The following is a 27,854-nucleotide window of genomic DNA, read 5'->3' as shown; positions in this document are numbered from 1 at the left end:
ATATATATATATATATATATATATATATATATATATATATATATTACGCGCAGAACAAAATATAGACTAAAACATCTACACTGAGAGAAAAATTATCTTAAAATCAACAAATATTTCCTTGGTGGGTGCCATTAACATATTTACTTAAATCTACATTCTGTTTATTTAAATCAAGTAAACAATATTTGATTTAAGTAAAGAGAATGTAGATTTAAGTAAATATGTTAATGGCACCCACCAAGGAAATATTTGTTGATTTTAAGATAATTTTTCTCTCAGTGTACGCGACGCGCGAAATTAAGTCGAACGAGTCGCGTTGAGTCGGTGTGCGAATTTTGAGTCTCAATAGAATCGAAACAATCGCGCGTCTAGAAGCGCGACTCAACGCAGGAGAATACGTGAAAAATGAAGAATACGTTCTATGTAAGATGTAATGCCATATCGTATTGATTTTTAAGCAGAATCTTTCGTATATATATGTAGAAGAAAAAAACAAAATGAGATCAAATCATAAGGTAAGGTGCTCGAGAAAGATTCAAATTGCACTTCGGCGGAAGAAGAGAGAAAAAGATGAAAAAGTTGTATCAAGTGCAACAATAAGAAATCATAGCTTACCGTACTGAAGAGTAGAATAGGATTAAACAAAAACTTTGAGACCATTTTTTTGTTGTTGTAGTTGTAGTTGTTGTTTGGTAAAAATTCTTATATTGTTGTCGGTAGGAGCGATTTTGTGCCTGTTGTTATTGTTGTTGTTATTGTTGTTGATGTTGTCGTTTTGTCGTTGTGGTGTTTTTCATTTCTTGTGTTTTCATTTCCTGGTGGTACATCTATTTATCGTTTCTTTGCTTCTCCCACGATTCGCGAGTCACAAGTCTCTTGTTTTCCGCGCGCTTACGCACTCTTTTTGTCTTTTTTCTTTTTCTGTTTTTTTTTTTTTGCTTTTTTTTCGTTTCGGTTTCATCAATCGACCACCAGAGAAAATTGAAAATCACTGCCTGGGACCAACTTCAGAAAGAGGATACCACCGAGAGTACAGATAGACACACACACATATATATATATAACAACAATTATACAGTCGTAATAACACACACACATAGGGCGAGGTATATGGTTGTGTTGCGGAGAACATTCCGTTTTAGAACATTCCGCGTATATACAGGGCGAAACGCGAAAAACGGGACAGGCGGGGATTCGACGCTAAAGTTATTAAAAGTCGCCGCCGCACGTCACTTCCTCCCGTCCTGCGGATTTTATTTAGAGGGACGCGTCGGAAACAACGCGCCGATGGACAAAACATTCCGGCCAAACTTCCAGCGGGAGTGGCATTCGACGGGCAAGACTTCCGCGGATCGCTCGTGCATGTATGTGCCACGACATGTTGGCTTCGCAACACCATCGTGTCGTTGTGACGTGGAAACAAGTCCAGGAATAACGGAGCGGCGTCGTCGAAAATTTATGAAGCGCGCACACCGTGTCCGTATCGTCAATCAACGGTGATTCTTAATTGGAGCACTTCCCAATTAAATCGCTCCGCTCATAAATATGCAACGACTCTAGGAGGAGGTGGAGAGCAACGGGTTCTTGTATACGGGATACATGTAGCAACAGAAATACCAGCAGTTACCTATCACAGGCAGACAACGTAACACCGACTAGAAGTGCCAGTTTTATAAATGCACGAATTTCCCTCACGTATTTCTGAGCGCGTCTACGTCCACGGCAGATGACGACAAATATCATTTAAGAGGGAGAGAGAGACAAACGGAGTGTATACACGGAGAGAGGAATATGTAAAAATTGGTAAGCATTAATTTGGTCGGGCTACTAACAGCATATTTATTCAAATTTAAATTCTTTTATTTGAACAGAACAATTGCTTTCGCGAAAAATCGAGGTCCCAAGAAAGCGTATATTTTCTTATTTGAAGTGAAATATGTGTGTGTTTATGATATTAGTACTAGTAAACATGCCGTAGTGTACCCGCCACATAAATATTTACCATTTCTTAGATTTTTTTCTATCTCAGTGTACGACACTAGAATAATAACACGATATTATTATAGAAACAACGAGACATTTTCGCAAAGCGCGGACGTGAGTTAACGCTCAAACGTGAAATTCGTGTCCGTTTAATCCCTTATAAAACTGGAAGCACTTTGGCACATCTCGTAACATCATCCAAATTTGGGAAAATGTCGAAAGCTTTGGGGGAGGGTTCTCTCGGTGTCGGATGGTCAACAACGAGTTTAAGAGTTACGTACGGATTTTGAGTACATTCTACGACACGTAAAGAAAAAAGGGAAAAGAAAAGAGGGAGGGTCATGAGAAAACGAGGATGTAAAACAACAATGGTACGCAATGTCGCAATTGTCTTGCTTTTCTACCTTCAGACTCACTCACACACAAATCTCTTCCACGAATCAGCGCGCCTACATGAAGTTCGCTAGATAAGAAAAGAGAAATACATACATTTCACACGTTAGATGATGAATGGATAGAGGGCTGAGTAGGGAGACGGCTACTTTTCTTTTCTGTTTTCTCTTTTTTCTTCTTTTCAAACGGATCATGCAAGGTGTCTTTCTCGCGCGACTAAGACGCACCGTTGCAAGCGCGAGCAATACTCCGATTGTGTGTTCTCGTGAAGCACCAAAGACTGGACAATCTTGCTCTAATGAATTTCTCATCGTTCAAGACTCGAGAGGATACGTGAGACGAGAGTCGTCTCCTAGGAACGGGAGCGAGAACTTTCGTGAAGGTTCCGTGAAAGAAATAGCTATCCAGAGTCGAGATGGCCTCGTCGCTCAAAGCAAAGCGCGATAAACAATCTGTTTCGACGCTGCTGATGAGAGGAGAGGTATTCCCGTGGGACTCAAGATTTCCCCGAGAGAGCCGTGTGGACTCGCGGACAAACCAAGAGAAAAAGGAACAAAAACAAAACGCTTGTCACACTGTCGCAACACAATCGCCCGGTGGATGTCTCCTTAGCACGAGGGACATAGATCGACAGAGAGACAGTAGTCAGGAACGACCGATTCAGGCCAAACAATGGATACATCACGGAAGCTATCAGCGGATGGCTTTAAACGGACATTCACCCGCGAGATATATCGCGTAGTCGTGGAAATAACTAATGCTCGTCCGCGTATCGATTGCGGCCTCGAGAGAGCGAGAACATTAATTTCTCACATCGCGGCTTATCTAAATAATAAACTCGACGTGTCTCGAAACGCGACCCCCAGTCGGTCTAATCGCGCCGGCATGGCCGACGCTGCCAACGCTGGAGAACGCGATCGTTAGGAGGATAACTCTGAATTAGTCGCTCGAAATTGGGACGAGAGATACACATCAACGAAATGGTTAAACAAAACATTGAGACAGTTACAGTGGTGGCGTCGTTGACAGCTGCGTTAAGCGGCGTGTCAGTGAAACACTTACCGACAATAATGGCCAATACGATTAACCCGATGACGCCCATGATAATCATCATCTGTGAGGGAAAGAGAAAGACACGAGCGATCATTATCCAGGTCTCACCACTTTTTCATTACTGAAATATCGCAATTATTTACGCTAGCGAGACGCTGTACTCGTAAAACGCATACGCCGTTTTGTGAGTAAAGAATCTCTGAATCTCGTATTCACCCTGGAACCCCAAACTGAACTCCAAACATTCAGCCGGATCAACTCTTCAAACGTTATCGTTCTTAAGGCTCCTCGCATTGTCTGTTTCTTTTTAATGACGTCAGAAGCAAGAAAATGCATGCTAAACATTCTTGCGAAATACGTTGAAATCAAAATATATATCCATAAAGTAATATTTGCACACACATACACACACACACACACACACAATCTATTTGTAATCTATTTGTAAATTTATGTTTGTAATCAATCCATTTGTAATCAACAAATTTGTAAGATATTTCCGTGCATGTTTGCTCTAATAATCAATAATTTATTGTAAATTAACCTGAATAGAAATAGACGAAGAAATAGGTTAAAAAGATAAATTGTACGTCACATTAATTTACGACAAATTATTGATTGTTAGAGCAAAAGGAGAGTGCACGGAATATTTTACAAATTTGTTTAATCGATTGTGCAAATATTATTTTATGGACATATATTTTTATTTTAACGTATTTCGCAAGAGTTTTTAACATGCATTTTCTCGTTTCTGACGTCATTAAAAAGAGATAGCCAATACGAGGGGCCAGGAGCCATAACCAAGTTTGTTTTTTGTTTTGTTTTTTTCATTGTAACTTTCTTCAACTTTATTGAATCGTAACAACGTTAGCAGATTCATATTCTTCGAGATTTATATTCTTAGCAGACTCTTATTCATATTTCTTTCTAAATCGATAAAAAATATTAAGTTTTGAGCACTTTCACGGAAGATGTAAGCAAATGAAAATGCATTGGATAAAATTTACCATAGTTTAGGGTATCTAAAGTAAATAGCCGTTATTTGAAACTTGTTTCAACTAAGACTTTCAGATCTTAATATGGACTTGTATTAACAATTATTACTTGAGACTCTTGTCTTAAATGAGATGTTAAGACTTCAATTCAGAGTTAGATGAGAGTTCTTCAGTTGAATCGCAACGGATATAAATGTCACGTGTATTATGATTTAATCATCAAAACTTGCATCCAACTCTGAATAAAGGTCTGCGTATCTCACGTGAGACAGCTTGCAGGGTAATATCTATTAATACTGAGATCTGAGTCTGAGAAAATATCTCGTGACCTTCCAACAGCAAAAGGGCTCACCTTTAGATTTTGTAGCCAGAACTTTCTCTTCAGCTTTCCCGCTTGCTGTTCGAATTGTGACGCTCCTTGTTGAAGTGCATCTGCAAAAATCAATTGTGCGACATGCGTCAGCATAGATTCGTTTGGGGCGTCGCGGTGGCGCGTAGCTTTGCTTGAGAAACGCGCTTGTCGAGCAACCACAAGTCGTGGCGTCTTATCAATGCAAAATTCGACGCGTATATTTAGTCAATGATAAATAATCTTGCACGGAGAAAATAATTTACTGGCTCAGCAAATTTTCCGCTATTGGTCTAGCAAAATTTTTTCGTTATTATATGCACAGCAAAAAGATTTGCTAAGAGTACTAATCACTAATATAATTATAATTTGCTGAATGATATAATTGATATAATTTGCTGAATCTACAAATTATTTTGCTATAAGAACCATGATGGATTTATATAAGCAGTTGCAGTTTTGCTCCGATAGCAAATAAATTAAAGAATAAAATAGATAAATATATATGTGTGTGTGTATATATATTAAAATAAAATAAAGATACATTATTTTACATTAACGTGTAGTTAATTTTACATGTTAACGTGATTCTTACACGGAGAAAAATAATGTTGCTCTTTTAGCAAAATCGTCGTTGTTACCGCATATTCATAGTGACATCAAAAAATTTAGTTGATGTAACTAATTTTACAAATTATTCGTTATCAGAGCAGACGTAGTTTCGTTGCCAGAATAGAAAAAATTTGTTGAGTGTATTTGTCATAAGAATCACGTTAATTTGCTATTGATGCAAAATAATGTATCCTTAACAAATTTATTTGCTATCGGAGCAAAACTGCAACTGCTTATATAAATCCATCGTGGTTCTTATAGCAAAATAATTTGTAGATTCTAAATTATATCCAGCAAATAATGATAGTAGCAAATCTTTTTACTATCCACATACGAAAAGATTTTGCTAGACCAGCAGAAAATTTGCTGGATCAGCAAATTATTTTTCTCCGTGTAGGACAAATACACTCAATAAATTTTGTCTATCCTAATAACGAAACTACTTGTGCTCTGATAACGAATAATTTGTAAAATTAGTTACGTCAAATTTTTTTTATGTCACTACGAATATGTAGTAGCAACGATGATTTTGCTAAAGGAGCAAAATTATTTTTCTCCGTACGCACGCGAACGGACTACACGAGGTAAAATCGATGCATGCGTGCACGCACACACACAGACATATTACATACATACGTACACACGTACACACATAGCTACATAACGTGGCATCGATTCGAGTGTGTCACCGCTCAGTAATCGATATCAACGTGTAGTCAGACGCGCAGGGTCGAACTACTTTATTGCCGCGACGCGATGAATGGAAAGTATATTCTTCGCGCGGGCATATTTTCTATCTAGTTCTCCTATTCTTTTCCTACTCGCCGAGTACGAGCGTATCGGACGTGAATAATGATTTAACATCGCGTCGTGTGACGCACGTAATATAAATCGCAGTGTAACGCAGAACGTATAAAAGCACGTTTATAGTCGCGTTTCCTTAAGTCAGTAACTGTAGTGTAGAATATCTAGAAGAGAGAGATTAATTCCGAACGCGTTTGGATCGCGAGCCTCGGGCGTTAATTAATCGCTTGGCGTTCGTTAATTTCTTGCTCAGCGCGAACGTCCGATGTGAAAGCGATGTAAACTGCGCAAAGAGAGCATATGTAGGATACGCGGCGCATACATGGACAGTAATAAATAAATACACGCCGTACACTGAAGAAAAAGTGGTATTTGTGACTGCAGTTGCACTGCGAAGCAATTACAGTCGGGGAAATCGTTTATTTAGTAAGCGTTGCCTCGGTATTAATGATGACTTCACACACACACACACACACACACACACACACACACACACACACACACACACACACACATACACATATGTAGAGAGAAATTTAAAATAGTTTTAGAATAGTAAAAGTTGTTATAGAATTTTTTAAGCGAGGAATAGATCGACATCCTATAACAATTGGCTAACTTTTCATTTCATGTATTCTATTTATTTCTAGGAAGTGAAATATAAATTCGATAGTAAAAATTAATTAAGATCCTTAACAAATTTGCGATATTTACTATCTTCTTCACCAAGAGACTGACAGTATATTATAAGGAACATAATAAAGTTGAGAAGAATTTTTTATGAAATAAAAAATTATAATATTCTTTCTACACGGAAAAAAATTAAGAAATTGAATATAGTTCCACTAAAATATAATATTTTAGTTCCACTAAAATATAATGTTCTTGTTATTCAAAAATAATTTTCTTGAATTGAGAATAATGAATATTGGACGAGAAGAACGATATTTTCTAACCAAGAATTACAATTTCTTTAACTTGAAATTATCTATAGTGGACTCTCGTAATCTTGCCATAACATTATAATATTGTTGAAATTGAAAAATATTAAATTGTTGTAGGAAAATAATATATTCTTGCTTATATATGAAACAATGAGTTAAACAGTATTCTAAGCAGAGTTTTTAATAATGAGTTTTTAACAATTCAAAACTTGCATATTCTAATGGATGTAACCATTGTTTCATATATAAGCAAGAATATATTATTTTCCTACAATGATTTAATGTTTTTAAATTTCAACAATATTATAATGTTATGGCAGTCCACTATAGATAATTTCAAGTTAAAGAAATTGTAATTTTTGGTTTAAAAATATCGTTCTTTTCGTCCAATATTCATTATTCTCAATTTAAGAAAATTATTCTTGAATAACGAGAATATTATAGTTTTAGTGAAACTATATTCATATTCTTAACTATATTCTTCATGTAAGCAAGTTTTCTCTGTTTAACGCTACAAAATCTCATTTCAACATGAACATGTTGAGAATATAGATATTCTTTAAATAAGAATGTTCTTTATTTCCGTATATATCTCGTCACTTTTTTGTCAGAGCACTGAAAAAAAATATAATTTCGCAGCTGCAAAAGAGGGTTATAATTTCAATGAGATTAGCCATCTCTTTTTTCCTCCGTAATAGAGAGATAAATAATTCGGGACGATAAGTAATTCGGGGCGGAAAGAGGGCGCGAATTTATGGCCGAGATCGGGTGAATTGATCCCCGCACGCGGCTTACAGCGACTGCGAGCGTCGTTACTCGCGATATAGATCGAATCCTCGTCAGCGGGGATACCCACCTGCTCGGTCGTCGAGCTCAGAAAGCTTCTGATCACGTTCGAGGACCTTCTCGACGTTCGTCTTCATGATGTCGACGACCTCGTCGACTTGCGCTTGCGTCGCCTGCAATCGCTTTTGAGAAGCAATCTGCTGGGGTGTCCTCGGACCGCCGACGATACCATCGGGACCGGCTCCCGCACCTGCAGCCGCATCCGGTGCTAGACCACCCTCGGAAGCCCTGGAAGAAGAAGAGCCGTGGTCTCAGTCACACGGAGAAGCAGAGGCTGAATCTGTGCGCATCTCAGAGATAGCATACAATATTCTGTGAATATTCTTATACAATATGAATGTTCTTGATTCCGGGATATTCGAGTCTGATATATTCTGCGGATATACGTACAATATTCTTCAATATTCTTCAATAAGCAGAGTTTTTCGTATTTATAATATACTGTAAAAACTGATGTGTTAAATTTAACATTTCATGCGTCCCAAATCATCCATTCTCATTTGTGTAAATTTAACACAAATGTGGTATAAAGTAACACGCATAATATGTAAAAAATTAACACAAGAATTTGACACTTGAATGCCGTCAGGAATCACACACTGAAAGAAAAATGTATGATATTTGGAACTATAATGGCATAGTAAAAAAATTATAGTTAGGAATATCTTTTTTATAGTAAATGTCACCATAATGTTTGTAATATTTATAATATAAGCATAGTATAACTGACTTATGTAAAACTTTTACTAAGAATTATAATTATTTGAAATAAAAAACATAGTAAGGTAGTAAATATTAAATGGTAAGACAAATTAACTATTTTATATAGTCAATACATTTGGAATATTTGGAAAATATGGGTACATATAACTATATTCTCAAAGCGTGCCTTACTATACACATAGAGTAATAAAATGGTGACTATAAATGTGTGTTCATTCTGCTATATCTTCGGTTTTGGATGAACAATAAATATATGTTTGAGGCCAAAACGAACTATAAAATATAATGAGATTATAGTTATTCCAACTATTTTTTTCTCTCAGGGCAGTTTGTGTTAAATTGACATATGTATAAATGACATATATTAAATTAACTAAAATGAAACGTTACTTTAACATTTGAGAGAAATATTAATCTACGGTTTTGATGAAATAAAAATGTTAAATTGACATATGTATAAATGACATATATTAAATTAACTAAAATGAAACGTTACTTTAACATTTGAGAGAAATATTAATCTACGGTTTTGATGAAATAAAAATGTTAAATTGACATAATCTGACATGCCTGACATATTGAATATGTCAATTTAATACAACCTGTGATTTTTAACGGTATTTAAGTGTTAAATTCTTATATTAATTTTTTCCATATTATGTGTGTTACTTTTTAACACATTTGTTTTGTGTTAAATTCACACATAAATGAGAGTGGATGATTTGGGACACATGAAATGTGTTAAATTTAACACATCAGCTTTCAGTGTAGAAAACACAATGTTCTTAGAACGTTTGTAAGGTTCAAGGGCTATGCAACGCATCCGAGTAACTGTAAGGTTTTCATAATGTTCCAAATAGGAAAATGTGCATTTATTATATTTCAGTGACAATATCTACGAAATAAAATGCTCAAACATTATTCTTCTACGATTGCAAGAGCAAAATTAATGATTAATCTACATTCTGTAAATGTTCTATACATACACATTTTAGACAACATTAATGGTTATATCGTTGAATATGCTATGAATGTACTGTGAATATGTGAACAAGATTTTTTATAGTATAGGTACACAGAATATATAAATATTCGCAAAGAATATTCATGGAATATCACAGAATATTGAACACGTACTTAATCTATTCTCAATGTTTTGGTTTTTAAATACGAATATTTAAACTTGCCACATAGAATAAACATATGAATATGTTTAAATATATTCTACGTTTTAATATATTCTATATGGAAAGAAGGTTTGGTTGAATTAAATATCTGGTTGAATATGAACGAACCAGACATTCCCATTGAAGTAACCCGAATTCTTTTTAAGTTAACAAGATTTTTGGTTAACTTAAACAGAATTCGGATTACTTCAATTGAAATTTCTGGATCGTTCATATTCGACTAGATATTTGGTTAATTCAACCAAACCTTTTTTTTCGTATATGTTAAAGTTTAATGGGCCGATTTTCAACAATATATAGTTTAAACTTAGATTTAACTTTAAACTCTACTAAGCTCTGTTAAGCTCTACCGTTGAAAAATCGGTCCTAAATATTCGTACTTAAAGATCGAAACAGTAAGAATGTCCAGGATTAGGTATACGACCAAGCAATGTTACTCTCACTTATGCCCATTTTTATCAACTTTGGTCAACTTAACCGGCTTATTCCAACGGAATTGACCAATCACATCTATCAAATCTGATTAAGGAAAAATGTGATTGATCAATTCCATTGGAATAACCAACCGGTTAAGTTAACCAAAGTTGGTAGAAACGGGCATTAGACGAGACAGTTTTCGTCGCGTTTAACGCGTCATAAATTGCAGTTAATTATGCACATTTTCGAGAATGCAGCTGCTATAACCTTGACCTTGACAACACACGGCGAAGTGAGGGTCATTACAGCTGCATCCCCTGAAACGTATAATTGCTGGCGTTCTTTGAGGGAGTTGAATGGAAAGCGGCAGTTGATGAGTCGTTCATACGGTGCTTCTCTTTTTGAAATCGCCGTTAAATGAGGCTTTTTGTATCGCGTATTTACCACGAGCCCGGTATTGCGTGATCGCGTTTAGCGTGTGCCGCAAGATTTATTTGTATTTTCCGGGAAAAGCGCGCAAACACGTTTATATTCCGCGGTTCGAAAAAGGTCAAATAAATACGGCGAGAGTGTCGTTGGCGCGTCGGGAGTTATAGTATCGCTCCTGCTCCATGGTGAATGCTGCGTTTATGCCCCATATTGAACCGTGGGTGGAGAGCAGCGTGCGAAAGAGCAAAGTTCATGACACGATTTTGCCGTTCGCGCCATTCAGTTGCGGAAACTGTGACTTGCGTATTGCGTTTCGCCCGTGCTTATGGAAAACACGGCGATGATCGGACGCGTGGTCGTGCTGATGATGAGGAATCTGCGCCTTCGTGACATATCGACGTCGACATCGGCCAAAAGGTGATTTCGCAGAAACGGAGGCGAAAGGTCGCCGGGTGATATTGACTCGTCACGAGGCTCCGCGAAATCATAATCCGGAATATACGCGCGCACGTTCACACCGACACCCTGCTCGTCTCAAAATGAATCAATGAAACGTCATTGAAAGCAGTAAATACACACTGATTTGCAGCTATAAGTACAGCACTGAAACTGCTCAGTGCTGTACTTATGACTGATATCAGTGGCTACCCAGATAACATGCATGTCTAAAAGATGTCGAGAAGAAGTCTTATGCAACAAAATGTTGCATAAGATGGCTTTTAGATATCTTTTCGACATCTTTTAGATATGCATGCTGTCTGGGTATTCACTGATTCACTTCAGAGAGTCGCAGTTACCTGCTGTGGACAGCGGTGAGTCTCGTTCTCTCGCTGATGCTCCACGCGTGTATTTTTAACCGAACGAATGAAAGTCACCCCGTGTGATTCGGGAATTACGTACTGCGCTACCGCGAATGCGCACGTACACCGGTCGTGTTCCGCGTTTCCTTCTTATGGGGATTTCCGGCACGACCCTCTGACCTTTGGGGCAGAGAGAGATAGTAGAGACAGCGCGAGAGAGACCTTTTCCCCAGAATTTCTGCGAGCGATGTCAATTTGATTATCCGCCAACTTACATGCTGGTACAATTAAGTTCTCCATAACGCCCCTCCGATGCGGTCTATGCTCGCTTCACGTGATATTTGCGCGTTTCGTAATTGCGCTTCGAGAAAGTGACTATTATTAAGACAAAACAGAAATTAGAACGCCTACGCTGAGAGAACGAAATGCTTGATTAAACTGAAATTATATTTATTTTTCAGCCATTTTTTCCGCTTATTCTGACATGAACAATGTAGACATGCATATAAGGTTATTATTGCTAACGTTATTGTAGAGTTTAATAAAAAAAAAAATTATTAATACTTTATTAATAATTTTATTAATTATTAAAATAATTATTAACTATTAATAAATTATTTCCTTAGCCATAATTTGTAGCGATCGTTTTTCTGTGTGATTGTAATTACAAATACTAAACATTCTTTTCTAGCTGTGTGGTGTAATGAAATCTGTTATCAACGTAAATGTTTTCAAATCAAGTCACACGTATTAGGTTGCTGCGTAATTTCTGTTGTATTTGGCGCGCTTATCTTTGACGCGTAATTATTGTCAGACTTTTCTTGCGTACTACCTTTACAAGCTGATAATATAATGGCCGGTATATCAATGAAATAAATTCCTTTTCAATATTGCGCCGGTTCTAGTTTCGTCCAAAAGTACAACAGAAGTTGTGCAATGACCTAATATTTATTCGAGCCCGAACGTACGTTCCGGTTCTGATTCGAGTCCTCCGCGGAATCTGTATCAGCGGGCTGCGATCGATGGGGAGAAAAAAAAGTGCACGATTGCACGAGCGAGATGAAACGGTTCGTTTCGCAGAAGAAACGGGGAAAAGCCGCGGCGATTGCACACGCGTCTGTGTGTGTGCGCGCGCGCGCGCGTCACGCCGCGGGCGAACATGTGATGTAAATCGCGAATATTACAATGAAGCACGTGCGTTATCGCGAGATCCGCGATTTACGGGAGAACGCCGCGACCGCGGCGCGGTTGAAAAGCGGTCGCGGCGCGGGTTTTATTTTTGGCGGGCGATCGAACGACCGAGTGGCAACAGCCGATCGATCGGCTATTCGAACACCGCCGAGGGAACGGTTAAACATAGAACCGTGTACGTGCCACCCCGTATCGTTTCCATTGAGATGCCATGCGCGATTTCGTCGCAATATTCGGCCGGTATTCGCCGTGACATTTCGCGGCGTTTCGCGGATTCCCGTCGATGTGCGCGCGCGGAGAAAATATTGAAAGTCACGAACTGGAATTACGTCTCTTCTCGCCATGTTCCTCGCAGAGCTGGACTATACCGCGAGGAATTGTGGTATGAATTATAGAAATGCGATGTAACTTCTGTAATTGGTTATGCAAGAATGATCCAATCCACATTGAGGTACGTTTACACGAGGAAAGTTAAAATGAAAATTTGATGCGTGATTTGAAAAGTATAGGCAGCACTGAGGTTCTTCGCAATTGTTCGAGAAGTCAAGTATGGTCAAGCTCCTCAAGGATATTCAATAATCAAGTCTTGAATAGCCTCAAAGGTTCTTTAAGGATTGACTAGCTTAAACCTTTAAGGCTCCTGGGGGGTCGCATCATCCATCTCTTTTTAATGACGTCAGAAGCGAGAAAATGCTAAAAATTCTTGCAAAATACGTCGAAATAAACAGATATATTTACAAAACGACATTTGCGATCGATTAAATACACCTCTAAAATACTCCGTACACTTTCCTTTTGTTCTAAAAATTAATAGATAATCGGAAAATTAATATGACAAGATAATGAGTAAATTAGGTTAGAAAAGACGATTGCACGTCACATTTATTTTATAATTATCTGTTGATTGTTAGAATAAAAGGAAAGTGTACGGAGTATTTTAGAGGTGTACTTAATCGATCGCAAATGTCGTTTTGTGGATATATCTGTTTATCTCGACGTACTTTGCAGGAATTTTTAGCATACGTTTTCTCGCTTCTGACGTCATTAAAAAGAGATGGATGATGCGACTCCCCAGGAGCCTTAAGAAATGGGTAAGAAATGACGCAACTAGTAAGACATGACGCAACTAGTAGAAAATAAAAACTGCCTTTTTTCATTGATTTTAGGCGCCTAGACAGCTGTTGGGTCTCATTTCTTTTATGTAGAAAAAGGTATGATCTACCCACCGGTAAAACAAAAAATTCAAAAATCATAATTTTTGGATTAGATTATTTCTGGCACAACTATGACCAATTCTCTTTAATAATCTATACAATGTAATTCTAGAAATCTATATTCTGTAATCTATAATATAATATAATGATAGAAGTGGTAAATTTTACGATCTATATACGACATTAAAAACATTCAAACAGTAACGACAATTTCGTTACTAGAATTTGGTTCAAGTTAAGCAGAAATCTTGTTAACTTGAACAGAATTTTGGTAACTTCAAAATTCCAGAATTTCTGTTTCGTTCATATTTTACCAGGAATTTGCTCAATCCGACCAAATTTTTCGCTCCGCGTAGAGACGCTTTTTCGACGCAATCGAAGAGTTTTGCAGTACAGTAACGTAGCGGCTCGATATCGGGATACTCTCGCGATCGCTTTGGCTGCACGCAAAAACCGAGAGGAAGAGATAGAGATATTCGACGCGCACAAGCTTCACACGGCGTAAAATGGGTTACGTAAAGAGATTAATACATCGATCGCGGACGCTGCTTCTTTTCATCCACGTTATTGGATTAGTGTGACTGGCGCCGAACAAGGTGGATTCTCGCAGGATTTGCATCACGAGATCTGTTTTCTCCTCGCGTACTCTCATCGAATTGAGAAACGCATTAGACGCCACTCGAGACGAGTTGGTGCCTTTTATTGTCAGGCCCAACTTTTCAGGCTTTTGCAGGCCGAATACAAGGCTGATAACATAAAAGAATTGTTGAAAATCGTGCAGTATCCACGAGTGAATATACTTGCAACATAGATTACAAATATATTCCGTAACCGGGATGTTGTGTGTTAGATTGACGTTATACGCGGCAGTTTATTTTATTCTTTTATTTTATATGTGCTATTTATATTTTAGGAATTAAAATGTTCCATTTGTCATGTTCCCTTAAAAAAAAAAAAATTTACTATCCAGTTTTTACAGCACAAAATTCCGAAATATAAATATTAAAGGCTTCTAAAGGACGTGCAAAAGATGTCTAAATAAAATAGGATGTTTCTTGGATGTCTTTAAAACTAGCTCTTAACTAACTAGTCTTTAAAACTAAAAGATGTCTCTTTTAAAAGTTTGTGCTGTCTGGATATGATCTTTAGCAAAACAGACTTTACTGACGGTTTATCTTTGCATTATTAGAAACATTATAAAATTGAGAATACTCAGAGAAAAACATGGTGATGGCAATTATACAAGTTTAGAATTTTAATGTATATACATGGGAATGAAGAAGATTTGTTTGGATTAATCAAATTTCCGGTGAAGATATGAACGAGCCAGAAATTCCGCTTGAAGTTACAAGAATTTTGCTCAAGTTAACAAGATTTTTGGTTAATTCGAGCAGAAGTGTGGTCAACTTGAACAGAAGTCAAGTTCAACTGAATTCAACGTTCTTTCAGTGCACGTATCGGCGCCCATCGAGGGCTCCGTCGTTCTCGATCAATGCGCGAACGATCCGGCGATGGTTCATCGTTCGCCGCCGCCGATACGGACGCACGACGCGAACCTTTCCGTTCGTCTAGCAAAGCCGTAGAACATTGCCGTAAATGTGCTCATCATTGATTATCTAAATATAGAAACTGCGAGCTGACATGTAGCGGCGCGCCGCGTTTCGCGATTGATCCTGGCGTATATATTCTCGTCCGCAATTAGGCTCTCGCACCGAACGCGCGCGCGAAACGTGCGCGGCAAAGCGCACTACGCTGAGGGAAAAATTATCTTAAAATCAGCAAATATTTCTTTGATGGCTGCCATTAACATATCTATTTATATAAATCTAAATTCTCTTTATTTAAACCAAATATTGTTTACTTAAATCAGGTAAACAATATTTGATTTAAATAAAGAGAATTTAAATTTAAGTAAATATGTTAATGGCACACGGAAAAAAGATTTGAATTAATCAAATATCTGGTAAAAAATGAACGATCCGATTGAAGTAACCCGAATTCTGTTTAAGTCAACCAAAAATCTTGTTAACTTAAACAGAATTCGGGTTATTTCAATCGGAATTTCTGGATTGTTCATATTCGACCAGATATTTGATTAATTTAACCAAATTTTTTTTTCCGTGCATCCATCAAAGTAATATTTGTTGATTTTAAGATAATTTTCCCCTCATTGTAGCTGCGCTAAGAACGACCCAAAGTTACCGGTTAAAAAATGTTAAGTACACACATAATCTTACGTTTTTTGGATAGCTGAATACGACAATTTTTGGCCTTCCAAATCCGTGGGAAAGTGATCAAAATTGCGATCACTTTTAGTACACTGAGAAAAATTTACCGAATTTCAAAAAACGTTTGTTTAAATACAACTGTGAACATATTTGTTTAAATTAAGTAATTATTTTCTAAAATCAAAGAAAGAAATTTATATTTAAAACTTCTTTATTTAATTTTAGAAAATAAAATTGCGTACTTTAAACAAATATGTTCACAGTTGTATCCAAACAAACGTTTCTTGAAATTTAGTAAATTTTTTTCAGTGTAATTATTCGATTAATGCTGGATTTTGTTTCGATTATTCAATCACTTGTATTATAGTTTATAGTTTTGGAATTTTTTTTCACTGAGAATCAAGGAAACATTTCAGAAATGTTAAACTAACACAGCGAAATCACAATATAAAAATTAAAAAAAAGATATTCAGTTTTCTTAAAGTCTTATCAGATGTGTATTTGCATACATGGTGCAATTTAAAGAATGTTGGAATGATTAATGGCGGATTCCTTTATACCATTCTAGAGGTTCTCTACTAAAGAACTTCTTATAAGGAGATTTAGCATTTTTTAAGTATTTTATTTTGAAATGTTTCCAGTTTTCAGTGGAAGAAGATTATAAAATTAAACACTACAGTATAAGTAATTAAATAATTGGAACAAAATCTACTAATCAAATTGCTGTTAAAAATGACTTTATTTCATCCCTTCAAAAAAAAAATGTGAATCAAATTTTAACTTTTACACGGGTTTAGAGATGGATAAAAATGCTGCACCATTGTATTTAGCAACCTTAAAAAACGTAAGATTACGCGTACGGCTCACGAGTTCAACGATTCAAAAAACATAATATTACATGTGCAACATACGAAATCACAATATGATATAAAAATTAAAAAAAGATGATCAATTTTCCTGTTCCAAAAATTTTAGGATTTGTCAGATTTGCACCTGCATAGATGGTGCAGTTTAAAAGATATTGAAATCTTTTTAAGCCAAAATAGGTCCACTTTAGGTTTTGCACTGTTAAATAAGAGCGAGCAAGAGTTGTGCAGAAAGAAATCGCGCACGCGGTCGATATTGCGCTCAATATCCGCCCTTTAATCGGCAATGCATGTTTCCGTGAATGCGAGACACTCGACTACGATCGTGTGTTCTGCGGAAAGGTCGAGACCCAAACTTGTCGGTCAAGTATGGCTGCTGCAACGACGACGAACGGGGTTTGAATCGCCTGCGTCCTTGTCGAAATTGTCGAAGATCGCGAGCGAATAATCGGCACAACGCTTGCAAGTGCATCGCTTTCATCGAGATGTGACACGCACGATCCCATAATTGAACGATGACCAATCGTAAAAAAATGTGGCTGTGACAGACATGAAGGCGCATATGTGCGGCATGCAAATGAAGAGACACGTCGCGGACTAATTAGAAAGCCAGATTAATCAAGTCCGACGATCCCACATCGTGACTCAATCGCTGCGAAGCGTTCGGTTCTCCTCCTTATTTTTCACAGTATAATGTCAACGGACGAATGACACAGAAAGATAACCCGAGAGAACCTTGATAATTATTTCTCAATTGCAATCGGAGAAAATTTTCGCTTCTCTCTCTCTCTCTCTCTCTCTCTCTCTCTCTTTCTCTCTCTCAATGCAGCGGAAGAGATTTTCGCGACGCGTGCATTGCTGGAAACTCTCCGAGATCGCGAGACTTCGGTGTCACAGCTCCAAACAAAAACTCGACGTGACGTCGAAGGAAATCAACGCGACGTCGTGCTTGTATTCCCGGGGAAAGGCGGCTGAAGAAAGGCGGTGGAAGGGCTGAGGAAGAGCCGTCCGCCGTCTTTCTCAGTCTCGATCAGTTTCCTTCGACGCGAAATCGCGCCGGTGCGACGCACCTCTAAGCTCCGTTGCATTCTATCGGAAATTCTGCCGTATGCCGCGGACGGGTGGTGCGAGAGAGGATCGATTGGCGACGAGGGGGCCCCTCGCGGCAATTGCGTCTTAAAACGCATCTTACAACGCGCCGTTGCGATCCGCGAGGACGGTGCTCGCGGCCGCACGATGACGAGTTTTGCGCATTCACATCCGCAAAATTCATCGATCGCCTCCGCTCTCCACGAAAACTCCTCGCACGTAAATCGCGCCGTCCGAGGAAGAGGAGAAAAGGAAATTCACATGCACACACACACACACATACACACACACACTCACAGAGAGAAAGAGACGCGCGCGCGCGCGCGCGCTCCGGCAGGAGCTATAGATCTGCCATAATCGCTCGTTACGTTAACGCAGCGCGTTCAATACGTCGCGAGTGGGACGTTCTCGAAGGAGGAGGAACGAGAGAAAAGAGGAAAAAATACGATCATTCACGCGAGTATCCTCGACTCGGTCGACGTTGTCGATTCGCCGCGTAATTCACTCCCGATGCAGTTCTCTGACGAGAAACAATCGCCATTTGTGCCGCCGCGCGACGTCCACGACTCCGTTTCCTGAACGAACGCACGAACGTTCCACGACGACCGCGACGGGGCGTGATATCGGAGAAGTCACACTCTTCTGGCCGAGGCTGCTCAAGCTGGTGTACGCGTCACCTCGACCATCTCGCCTGTGGAGTTACTCCGCGATTACACCGCGGCGCCGTGGCGGAAAGCGAGTTTCTCGCACGAGCAGCTGCTTGATTCCACGGGAAGCACAGCCCGTGGAGAGAAAATAGCCCTCGGTCGACGAGATCTTCCACCGTCTTCCACGCGTCACGAGAGTGACCGGATCGTCCGCGTCCTCGCCTTGGATCTCGGACTCGGCCTCGAGCCTCTTTCGCCGTCGCGGTCGCCGACGACGATGGGGAGCCGCGAACGCGGCTGAATTATCACGTGTACTCACATGCTCGTTGTGGATCGCCTCGGGCTCTTCCTATTCCGGCTATCCTCGTCGATTTGACGGCGGTTTGACGGCTATCGTCGGCGGCGTGCTACCCGTCGGGCGTTCGGCGCGTACTTTTCGCGAGCGACTGCCAGCGAGACTAGATGGCCGCGGTATTGATAAAATTTCCAGCGGCACGCCGCCGCGCGATATCGCCGGCGCGCGCGCCCCCGCGTGTCGACGACGCATCTCGAACGCCACCCTCGAACTTTGACTTCCGCTCTCGAAACGGTCGCCGCCGCGCTCTCGCGACTCGCGCCGCGCCCCGACGACCGTTCGCGGCGAATCCGCGCGGTCTCAGGCCGACCAGGGTGATCGGCATCTCGACATTTCGCGCGACGCAACGCGGCCAAAACGATCCGGACGATCGCGCCTTCGAAGCGCGTCGCGCTCGACCGCCGGCGAATCGATCTCTCGAAGCGCTGGGTCGCGCGCGCCAGCGGCGCCGAGTGCGCATGCGCCGCCGACTTCAGTCAATAAATGCCGGCGCCGCCTCGCGCAACCTCCATACGCGAACACACCCTGCGCGACCCCCAGGAACGTAGCCGCGCGTCACCCGCGCCTCTCGCCCGTGCTCGTCGAGCAGTCCGAAGGCGTTCCGCGACAAGTGCTCGCGAGATATAACCTCAAACCGTCTCGGAGCTCGGTGTCGCGTCCGCTCTTTCTTGTTTGTCCTTCGTGCGAGAGTGACGCGTGAAAAGTATCCTTCGGCCGACTTGCTCAGCGGAATGTCGCGCAACGCTCGGCTGCAGGGGAGGCTTCCGTTTCCACAAGGTAAACGCGCGCGATACGGCCGTCCCTTTGTGTTGACAATTTTCATTTTCGTTCCGTCTTGTGTCTTATCTTGGTGAAAATTGAAATTGGAGAGTAAATGAAATGTAAACGAAGAGTGATGGAAGAGTAAGTGAAGCGCCTGCATTGGAACGTGAAGCAAGCGGGTAGTATACTAACCGCTTGCTTTACGTTCCGATGTTTCAACTTACGCTTTGTAGGCGCTTCACTTGTCCTTGCTTTAATCTTTAAACCGTAAGAAATTGACCAACCATAGTCGATTATTTTAAAAATAATCAACTGTGGTTGATCAATATCTCACGGCTTAAAGATTAAAGCAAGGTTGTGGACAAGGGGTTACACTTCCGTCACTCTTCGTTTACACTTCATTTACTCTCCAATTTCAATTTTCACCAGAGTTGATCTTGATCTTAATCTAAGATCTGTTGCTTTTCGCTGAACTTCGCCTTTTGCCTCTCTACCCAGATAGCACAGAGAATTCAAAAAGAATTCAGTCATATGTCACCAATTCTGAGTTCATTTTTAGGTGAAAAAGAATTCTTTTCATTGAATTAAACTCTGAAGAATTCTTTTTGCACCTGAAAGTAGACTCAGAATTGGTGACGTACGACTGAATTTTTTTTTAATTCTCTTGATATTTTCTGCTATCTGAGTAGCCTCTCTAGGTTGAAAAGGGTAGAAGGCTCTCATAGCATAAGATCTTGAAGGGATATCTTGGGGACTTGTGTGGACATTTAGAAGTCCTCGGAATATTTTCAGAATATTCTGAGGACTTATGCGGACATTTAGCGACCCTCTAGATCCTTTGGGATACCTTTTAAATCTTGTGCTATGTGGGGGAAGACGCGACCCAATTCCAGCCGCGCTGGAATTGGTTCAGCTAACGAGAACAGTTCTCTAAAGAATCAACGCGCGTCACGGTGCGTCGTGTGTTTAGCAGGACGAGACCGTAGGAGAAATTCTCGCGCCAGATCTTGGACGTGTGCCTGCTGGTCGAACGTGCCGAGTCATGCGAGCTGGCGGCCGCGCGAGCTGCAATTTCGGTTGAGATTCAGTCGTCTCGACGCGCGATCAATATGTGGATCGATCTGTCACGATTGACAGGGACGTCGATTTGAGGATAAACGTTCTGCGTTGTCACACCTGCGTCAGAGTGAAATCCGCGCGTCGCACCCCCGCTTCAGCCTGTTCGCCAGGTCGATGCGATACGGCCCTGGCGACGCGGCGCCGAGACGCGCACCCGCAAGATGTCTTATTCGTGCTCCCGTCGTCGCAATTTTCATCGCATCGGTGTCACGGCGAACGGCGCGCGTCGAGGATGCTCCTGCGATATTGCTCGTACGCTCGACTATGGCAGCTGCTGATGGTGAGTGAGTCTTGCGTTTCGTCCGCGGGAGTTCTCCCGCACGTAGATTATCGTTGTAACGCGCACGTCGCGTCATACATTCGCGAAAACGTATTTCGCTACACGGCCGATGAAAATGGACGTCCATAACGTGATTATTCGCAATCACCTAGTGGACTTTCGGCGCGGAATATCGGTTGCTACATTCTGTTCATTTGTTGACAATATACTTTTCTCTGTCTCTCCTTCCTCGCGTTCCTCCGATTGGGAGAGCATTGCGTTGGATCGAGAAACGTGGATGGAACCCAATACAAATACAAATGTCCACAATACATCCCAGGAACGTTCCAGAGATATGTGATACTTCTGGGACGCTTCTAGAATGTATTTCGGACGTTTGTGTTGTATGGGAATACTTGAGGTACAATTACGATATGTAACAGCAAACAGTATAGTCTTGCGTTTTATATTTTATTAAATTATCGTTTTACAATCGTTCTGTGTGTAAGCAAGGTAACGTGTTAAGACCACGTCCTCTTTGTCGTTCTATTTTGCGAGAAATAATCACTCGCAATTAAATTTAATTAGTGAAAGAAAGCCACCGTCTTTACCGACAAATTAATTCGGATTCGCGCGCTTAGATGGCGCCACGAGGCGTCTAATGCAACAAGCTGTCACAAAATACGAAAACTATTTGCATTATTAAATAGTTAATTAATCAGTCGTGCTATGAACTTGTGTCACACGTTAGAACGAAATAACTCCTGTTTGATGTGGTCATCGATCTCTCTCGCTCCGAAGAGACGCATTTTTATAATATTCCTGACGTCATTTTTTTATCACCATTGATCGCCATATTCATCTGCGTCATCCACTGTTGTCATCGCACATAAGTCGTAGTCGTCATCGCGCGAGTTGTCATTGTTCCGGATTTTGCTGCAGATTTTAGTCGTTATCGTAGGCTTGCTTCTACTCTTCTACGCTCACTCGTAGGTAAGTGAGACTAGCATTGTACAATATGAAAGTTATCGCAGAGCAATATTGTTTAGCGCGTCATACCGTTTAAAGGATGGTTCTCCGTTTCATGATTCTCCGAGAATCGTGTTTCTTCGCGTGCTTGTAGTCCTACGCACACCCGAAATCTCTGTGTCTTCTTGTAAAAGAACGCTGTAGATATTCGTCGGTCGAGCAGGCTCGTGCGAGTGACACTCTGGAAACATATGCGTGATTTTTGAGGTTATGGGTGTGTAGCCGTCACTTCCTCGTTCTCGCGACTCTTTGAACCATTGTGCAGTATTATATTTCGCAAGTTCCTTCATCTGATTTCATCTCACGGTGATTATAAATTGAGACGTTCGATGGGAACAGCCACAACTACACAGAACAGGTTGACAGCGAAACCTTTGCCGTTCTCTGTTTCAGGATTATGGAAGGCAGCGGTGTGTCAGGAGAGGGAGAAGGTGGTGGGCCTCGCAACATGCAGCAGGCAGGGGCCAGCAAAAAGCTGCAGCAAACACAGGCCACAGTGGAGGAGGTTGTGGGGATAATGAAAGTTAACGTTGAAAAGGTGCTGGAACGAGACCAGAAGCTTTCTGAGCTGGAGAATCGGGCAGATGCTCTGCAACAGGGTGCAACGCAATTCGAGCAGCATGCTGGCAAGTTGAAGCGAAAGTACTGGTGGAAGAATCTCAAAATGATGATCATCATCGGCATCATATGCGTTGTCATCTTGATCATCATCATTAGTGAGTGCATTACGCAAACTGACTATTTATTGTCACTATTTATTGTCTCTGACTGCATATAGTTACTTACTTCTCCAATATTTGCAATAGCTTTACTTATGCCAAGTGCGGACTCCTCTGACAACTCCACGAAAGCTCCACAATGATAGCGTTGTACCAAAGGTGGGAGGAGACCAGGTGTTGTTCTTATTGTCGATGCCTCTCTTAGGATAAGTCACACATGCTGAAGAATGTATGGGTTGTAAAGCTCTGGAACAAACGTGATTGTGAATAATGTAATTTTTAATATATATATCTATATATATATATATATGTGTACACACACAGACACACAAACACACACACACATACATATATAAACACGTATATCGTCTGTGTAAATTGGGAGCAAAGAACATATCACTTTTGAGACTTAATTATCGAAGCGCACAATGATTAACGACCAGTATTCATACAGGTGGCCTTCTCTCGTAAAAAAAAAGAAAATTTCGTTTTATGGACGTGTTCTCACGATGTTAAGCCTTGTTACGATGCTTCTCACGATGCTTATTATAAATTTATTGATGATACAAAATATATAATGTTTATATATTCTTTTTCTCGATCTTTCCAGTTGAGACAAATGATACCGATGATCCTCCAGCCTTCATCCAGTCCGTCCTTGTATCAACGACAATCCTCTTGCAGCACGTAGTATCACTTCTCCCATCCTAACGTTGCGTAAAAGCGAACCGACGGAGATCCACGAAACGAGTATTTTTGTTACGTCCGCGTGCCTAGAATCGCTCACTTAGAATGTAAGTTGATACAAATATTGTTGATAAATATTTACGCCTCGATATATTCTCGCATGGGTGTGATTGCGCGCGCCAACGATCGGTCGGGCAGACACGATGAAATTTTGTGTCCGCTAAGGTCATCCGGACATCTTACTTGTCGATACGAGCTACCGTATGGTGTTTCGTTAGAACGGAAGCTGCCGGTGCATCCTCGCAGGAGCCTGTTTAATCAACGCGCAACGACGCAACCTAACGTCAAACGTTAATTGCACCGTAAAAAAAAGTTATACGATACAGGAGCGCGATAAGCAGTACCTATGGATCGACGAGGAAGATCGTTTACGGGCGGGCTGCAAGCGAAGAGACGACTCACATAATACGTAGAAGAGATTATTATTTTTTTATGACGAAGTACGAGTCATGCGACACCTTCGTGTTCGCGCAGATAAGCGGAACGCGAGGGAAATTGGGTTTTTTTACGGAACACCGCCGTCGTTCAGATTGTCGGATTGTTCGTTGTTTTTGCGTATCTTATTTTTAATTTCGATATCTCCGCAACAAAGAAGAATAGAGCGCCGATATCGGACAGCGATACGATTGTCTACTTATCGCTGTTCCGATTATTTGAGCGCGATGTAAATTAATCCAATTCGTTGGAATTTCGATGACTCGGTGACCCGACGGTCAAGGTCGATCGTGCAGTTACGTGTCATAATTTCCACGGAGGCTCATTGCGTGCGAGTGAAGTCACTCTATGGGGAAAAAGAAGAGATCATCGCCCACGACGTCTGACTCATTAAACGAATTCGTCGGGAATTACTGCGTCTACGGTGGTGGACCTACCTTTCGCCGAATCAAACGCGTCGACGTCGAGTGCCAATTTCCTCCGTGCGTTTCCCTCGGGCGAGTCAACATCGGTGACTCGCAGGGATCGTCTACAATGCGCTCGCAGTTACGTTCTCAGGTAGAACTAGTCTGCGCATCGATCATGTGTCTGTTTCCTTCGCGTAAATTTCGTGAAGAGAATGAAAAGTTTCATTGACAAACTCGATAAAACTTTTCACTCCTCATGAGTTCGCTCGAAGGAAATAGATACCTATATGATTGATTCACTAGTGCTACGGTCTGAAAACTTAATTGCGACAGCGTTATAAACAATCTCTCACTGTGACGCTCGTGGATGATCTCACATCGTTGTTGTCTGTGGACGTATTAATCGTCTCGTCAGTTCGCGAGAAACATGCCAAGTCGGCAGCAATATGATTTATAAATGTTGTTAAACTAAAAAGCCATAGCGATCCCTTGATCGTTTTCCTCAGGACGATATAATTTGTAGTGTGATCAGTTTCATTCGCGACACATACAACAACAGCCATTCGCTTCAAATTCTTTCGCGCGCGATCAATGAAGCCAAATTTGCGGATTATTGCGAAAAACTGCGTTCACATGTCGTGCGCAACGAACAATGAACCGCACTGAGAGAAAAGTGTTTGGTATATTTATAACTATAATAGTGTAGACTGCAGAAAAAGATCTCGGTTTGTGTAGCTGAAGAGGGACCAGTCTACTGATTCTGTAACTTTTAACGATGCTATCTTTAAAAGTTACAGAATCGATAGGCAGATGAGAAATGATATTTTTGTTACTGCAACCGCAAACTTTTGTCTGAACATACAGCCGCTTCAATTTGGTTACAATAACTTGGTTACAAACTGAAGATAATTGACTGAGTAGAAGTCTCCTGCAGGGATCTTTCTGTCCCTGCAACCGAGTCTCTTTTTATTCGGCTCTCATTCTCACGAGGCGCGACGAAAAATTCAGTTACACTAACGGGAATAGTTTTTCCCACGTAAAGAAATTATATCAGGGCAACCATTTTTCTGGTTAGTGTCAAACCTCGAGCGATCAGTCAGTGATAATAACCTTGCACGTAGCTATTACTAGTTTTTGTTGGAGCTATAAGAAGTCGACGTCGGAAATGACTGTAATTTTAGCGAGATCGAGCATTTTTCTCTCGGTGCGTGGCGTCGCGACGGAATTGTCCTATGAGCAGCGCGAAATCCCATCGAGAAAATTGCATCACGCTTTCACGTCGTCGCGTGCCATGCGAGGCTCGAGGAAAAGAGATCGCGAGAAGCCGCGAGGAGTGACTGCCGCCGCCGCCGCCGCCGACGCAGGATTTTGAATTTCCTGCAAACATCGCGGCTCTGAAATCTCGGCCGCGCTTCATTCATACACCTATCAGTCGGCTCACGACCGTCCAACCGGGCAGTCAGTGGCGCTCGCGAAGCGCGCGAGCTCGCCGCGGTCGTCACGGATCTCGACGCGTCGCGTCATCGTCGGGTCAGTACGAATAACGCGTGTCTTTTGACAGAAAAAAGCCGCACCGCGCGAAACAAACAAGGTGCGCGGCAACGTACCGGAGCTGCCGTGATTTTCCTCACGTGCGAGTAACGCGGGAAGGCACCTCGGAGATTAATCCGAACCCTCCTCATTTGCTCGCCGGGATTTCTGACATACGGGATTCAGCCGAGTAAGGAATTTTATTTTCGTCTCGTCAATGAGAAATTCACGGGAGCAAGCGCGAACGAAAGGCACAGAAGGCCTACAAGTCCGGGAGTTTGACGTGTACTTTGGCCCTTATTCTGAACTGTCTTTTAACGATGAAAGTGCTGCTAAGTGTGCTTACAAACCAGTCGGAAGACTCACAAGTCACAGAATAAGGACCTATGTTTCAATACGGCTTGAATACGACGCATCACAGAACGTAGTCAATGGTCCAATGAGAAAACTTGTTTTGGATTCATTTCCAGAAGTTAAATTCTCTTATTGGGCTGTTGGTTACGTTCTGAAATGCATTGAAGAAGAAGTGTTCAAATCATATTAAGATCATTCAAGCAGAGCAGAAAATCACGATAACATTAACCCTCAAACGACAAGGTAAAATTATGGAACATAAACAACGATATCAAGGTAGGCCATGTATAATCCCAACGTTTCTTGAGTTTATTTTTTTCTTTTACATATTAAAATTAGGATAAATCAACAATAATTTGACAAAAGAACATATTTTTTTATTGTATAAGAATATTCGTCCCTGCCTTGTCGTTTGAGGATTTAAAATGACGAGAAAATGATCGAATCGATTAAAAAGTGAATTTTTTAGTCATTTCCTTGTTTTATTTTGACGTGATTTCTTGTTCTGCTTGGGTGAGACTCACACTGTGAACTTTTATCGCTGAAACGCCTCTAAAAGCGGACTACAAGCCTTCTGATTGGCCACTTTTGGAGACTACTTTTAGCGGCAAAAAAAAGTCCAGAATATGAGCCCGAGTGGGACCATGTTCGACGTCATTCGTCCTTGCCTCGCGAGTCGCGCGCGCTTCTCGAAGGCGCGTGAAGTTCACACGTTATCTTCGTCATCGATCATCACTATCGATTGTGCGCTCGAGCTCGGCGCTTTTCGGCAGAGCCGCCTACCAGTCGAACGTTAATCGCGCGCCTATCGTGACGAGCGTGTTTCGCGTCCGCGAAACGTCCCCCGGAGTCAATATTTACCAGCTCGAAAGTCCACGCGCGAGCGCGCGTGACGTAAAAGCAATCGCGGTCGCGCGCCGGCTCCTGGCGAGGTGCAGTTGCCGTCGTAACACCCTCTTCGCCGCCGGCGCGTTTTGTTATCGGACGGCGCGAGTTCATCGCGAACAGCGGTCGGTGTTTGCACAGTGAGTGGACGATATTTTCAGCTTTTTCGCTTTATCTCTCTCTCTCTCTCTCGGGTCCGCTCGCAAATGTTTTCGCGCTCGACGTAAATCCACCGCCGCGAGAGCCATCGGCCGCGATCACGTGACCCCGCCCGGCGCTTTTCGCGCGTTTTCCACGGAACACCGGCGCCGTTTGAAGAAAACGACGAGCGTGCCATTGTCGACTGACCAAGGCTGGTACTAATGGTTATTTGAAACTTGTCTCACTTGTGTCGCATGAAATTCCTCTCAAACGAGGCACTCACAAGTAACTATCCAAGTGTCACACGCCGATTTTCTTGAAACTTTGCACATATGTAGTACC

The 27,854-nt window shown here is 41.2% G+C and overlaps 3 protein-coding genes and 1 long non-coding RNA gene across 11 annotated transcripts in view; 2 read left to right on the top strand and 2 right to left on the bottom strand.

Annotated features, from left to right (window-relative positions):
- Nucleotides 1-19,302, bottom strand: part of LOC116843218 (vesicle-associated membrane protein 2) — a 31,738-nt gene extending 12,436 nt beyond the window's left edge. Inside the window, exons 1-5 of one of the 4 annotated variants that reach the window (XM_032813448.1) lie at nt 19,090-19,298; nt 7,990-8,207; nt 4,777-4,856; nt 3,439-3,490; nt 2,404-2,446 (exon numbers count right to left, since the gene is read on the bottom strand). In XM_032813448.1, the coding sequence (XP_032669339.1) occupies nt 2,433-2,446; nt 3,439-3,490; nt 4,777-4,856; nt 7,990-8,207; nt 19,090-19,091 (366 nt within the window). In that variant the 5' untranslated portion in view covers nt 19,092-19,298 and the 3' untranslated portion in view covers nt 2,404-2,432. Of the gene's footprint in view, nt 1-2,387; nt 2,447-3,438; nt 3,491-4,776; nt 4,857-7,989; nt 8,208-19,089 lie in introns of all 4 variants that reach the window. The other 3 variants (XM_032813447.1, XM_032813445.1, XM_032813446.1) reach the window with 3 other exon arrangements.
- A 1,749-nt stretch (nt 19,303-21,051) lies between these two features.
- Nucleotides 21,052-23,584, top strand: LOC116843220 (vesicle-associated membrane protein 2-like). Of its 2 annotated transcripts, none has more exons than XM_032813451.1 (3): nt 21,052-21,286; nt 22,688-23,010; nt 23,101-23,584. In XM_032813451.1, exons 2-3 carry the CDS (start codon nt 22,692-22,694, stop codon nt 23,154-23,156), a joined length of 375 nt encoding a protein of 124 aa, XP_032669342.1. In that variant the 5' UTR covers nt 21,052-21,286; nt 22,688-22,691; the 3' UTR covers nt 23,157-23,584. The 2 variants fall into 2 exon arrangements, with proteins under 2 accessions (XP_032669342.1, XP_032669341.1); XM_032813450.1 differs by lacking the exon at nt 21,052-21,286 and adding an exon at nt 22,113-22,258.
- LOC116843224 overlaps nt 22,254-27,854 on the bottom strand; it is a 55,829-nt gene continuing 50,228 nt past the window's right edge. The window contains exons 2-3 of the long non-coding RNA XR_004377857.1: nt 23,081-24,990; nt 22,254-22,475 (exon numbers count right to left, since the gene is read on the bottom strand). This is a non-coding gene — a long non-coding RNA (uncharacterized LOC116843224). The remainder of the gene's footprint in view (nt 22,476-23,080; nt 24,991-27,854) is intronic.
- Nucleotides 26,035-27,854, top strand: part of LOC116843198 (chloride channel protein 2) — a 64,358-nt gene continuing 62,538 nt past the window's right edge. For 2 of the 4 annotated variants that reach the window (XM_032813407.1, XM_032813406.1), the window contains exon 1: nt 26,036-26,322. The gene's annotated coding sequence lies outside the window, so the exon portion shown is untranslated. Of the gene's footprint in view, nt 27,512-27,854 lie in introns of all 4 variants that reach the window. The other 2 variants (XM_032813409.1, XM_032813408.1) reach the window with 2 other exon arrangements.

Source organism: Odontomachus brunneus, unplaced genomic scaffold, assembly GCF_010583005.1.
Source record: "Odontomachus brunneus isolate Ranch 3 - 2012 unplaced genomic scaffold, Obru_v1 Obru_scaffold_030, whole genome shotgun sequence".
NCBI lineage: Eukaryota > Metazoa > Arthropoda > Insecta > Hymenoptera > Formicidae > Odontomachus > Odontomachus brunneus.
The sequence above is the reverse complement of the archived record's forward strand: the minus strand, read 5'-3'. Positions and strand labels throughout refer to the sequence as shown.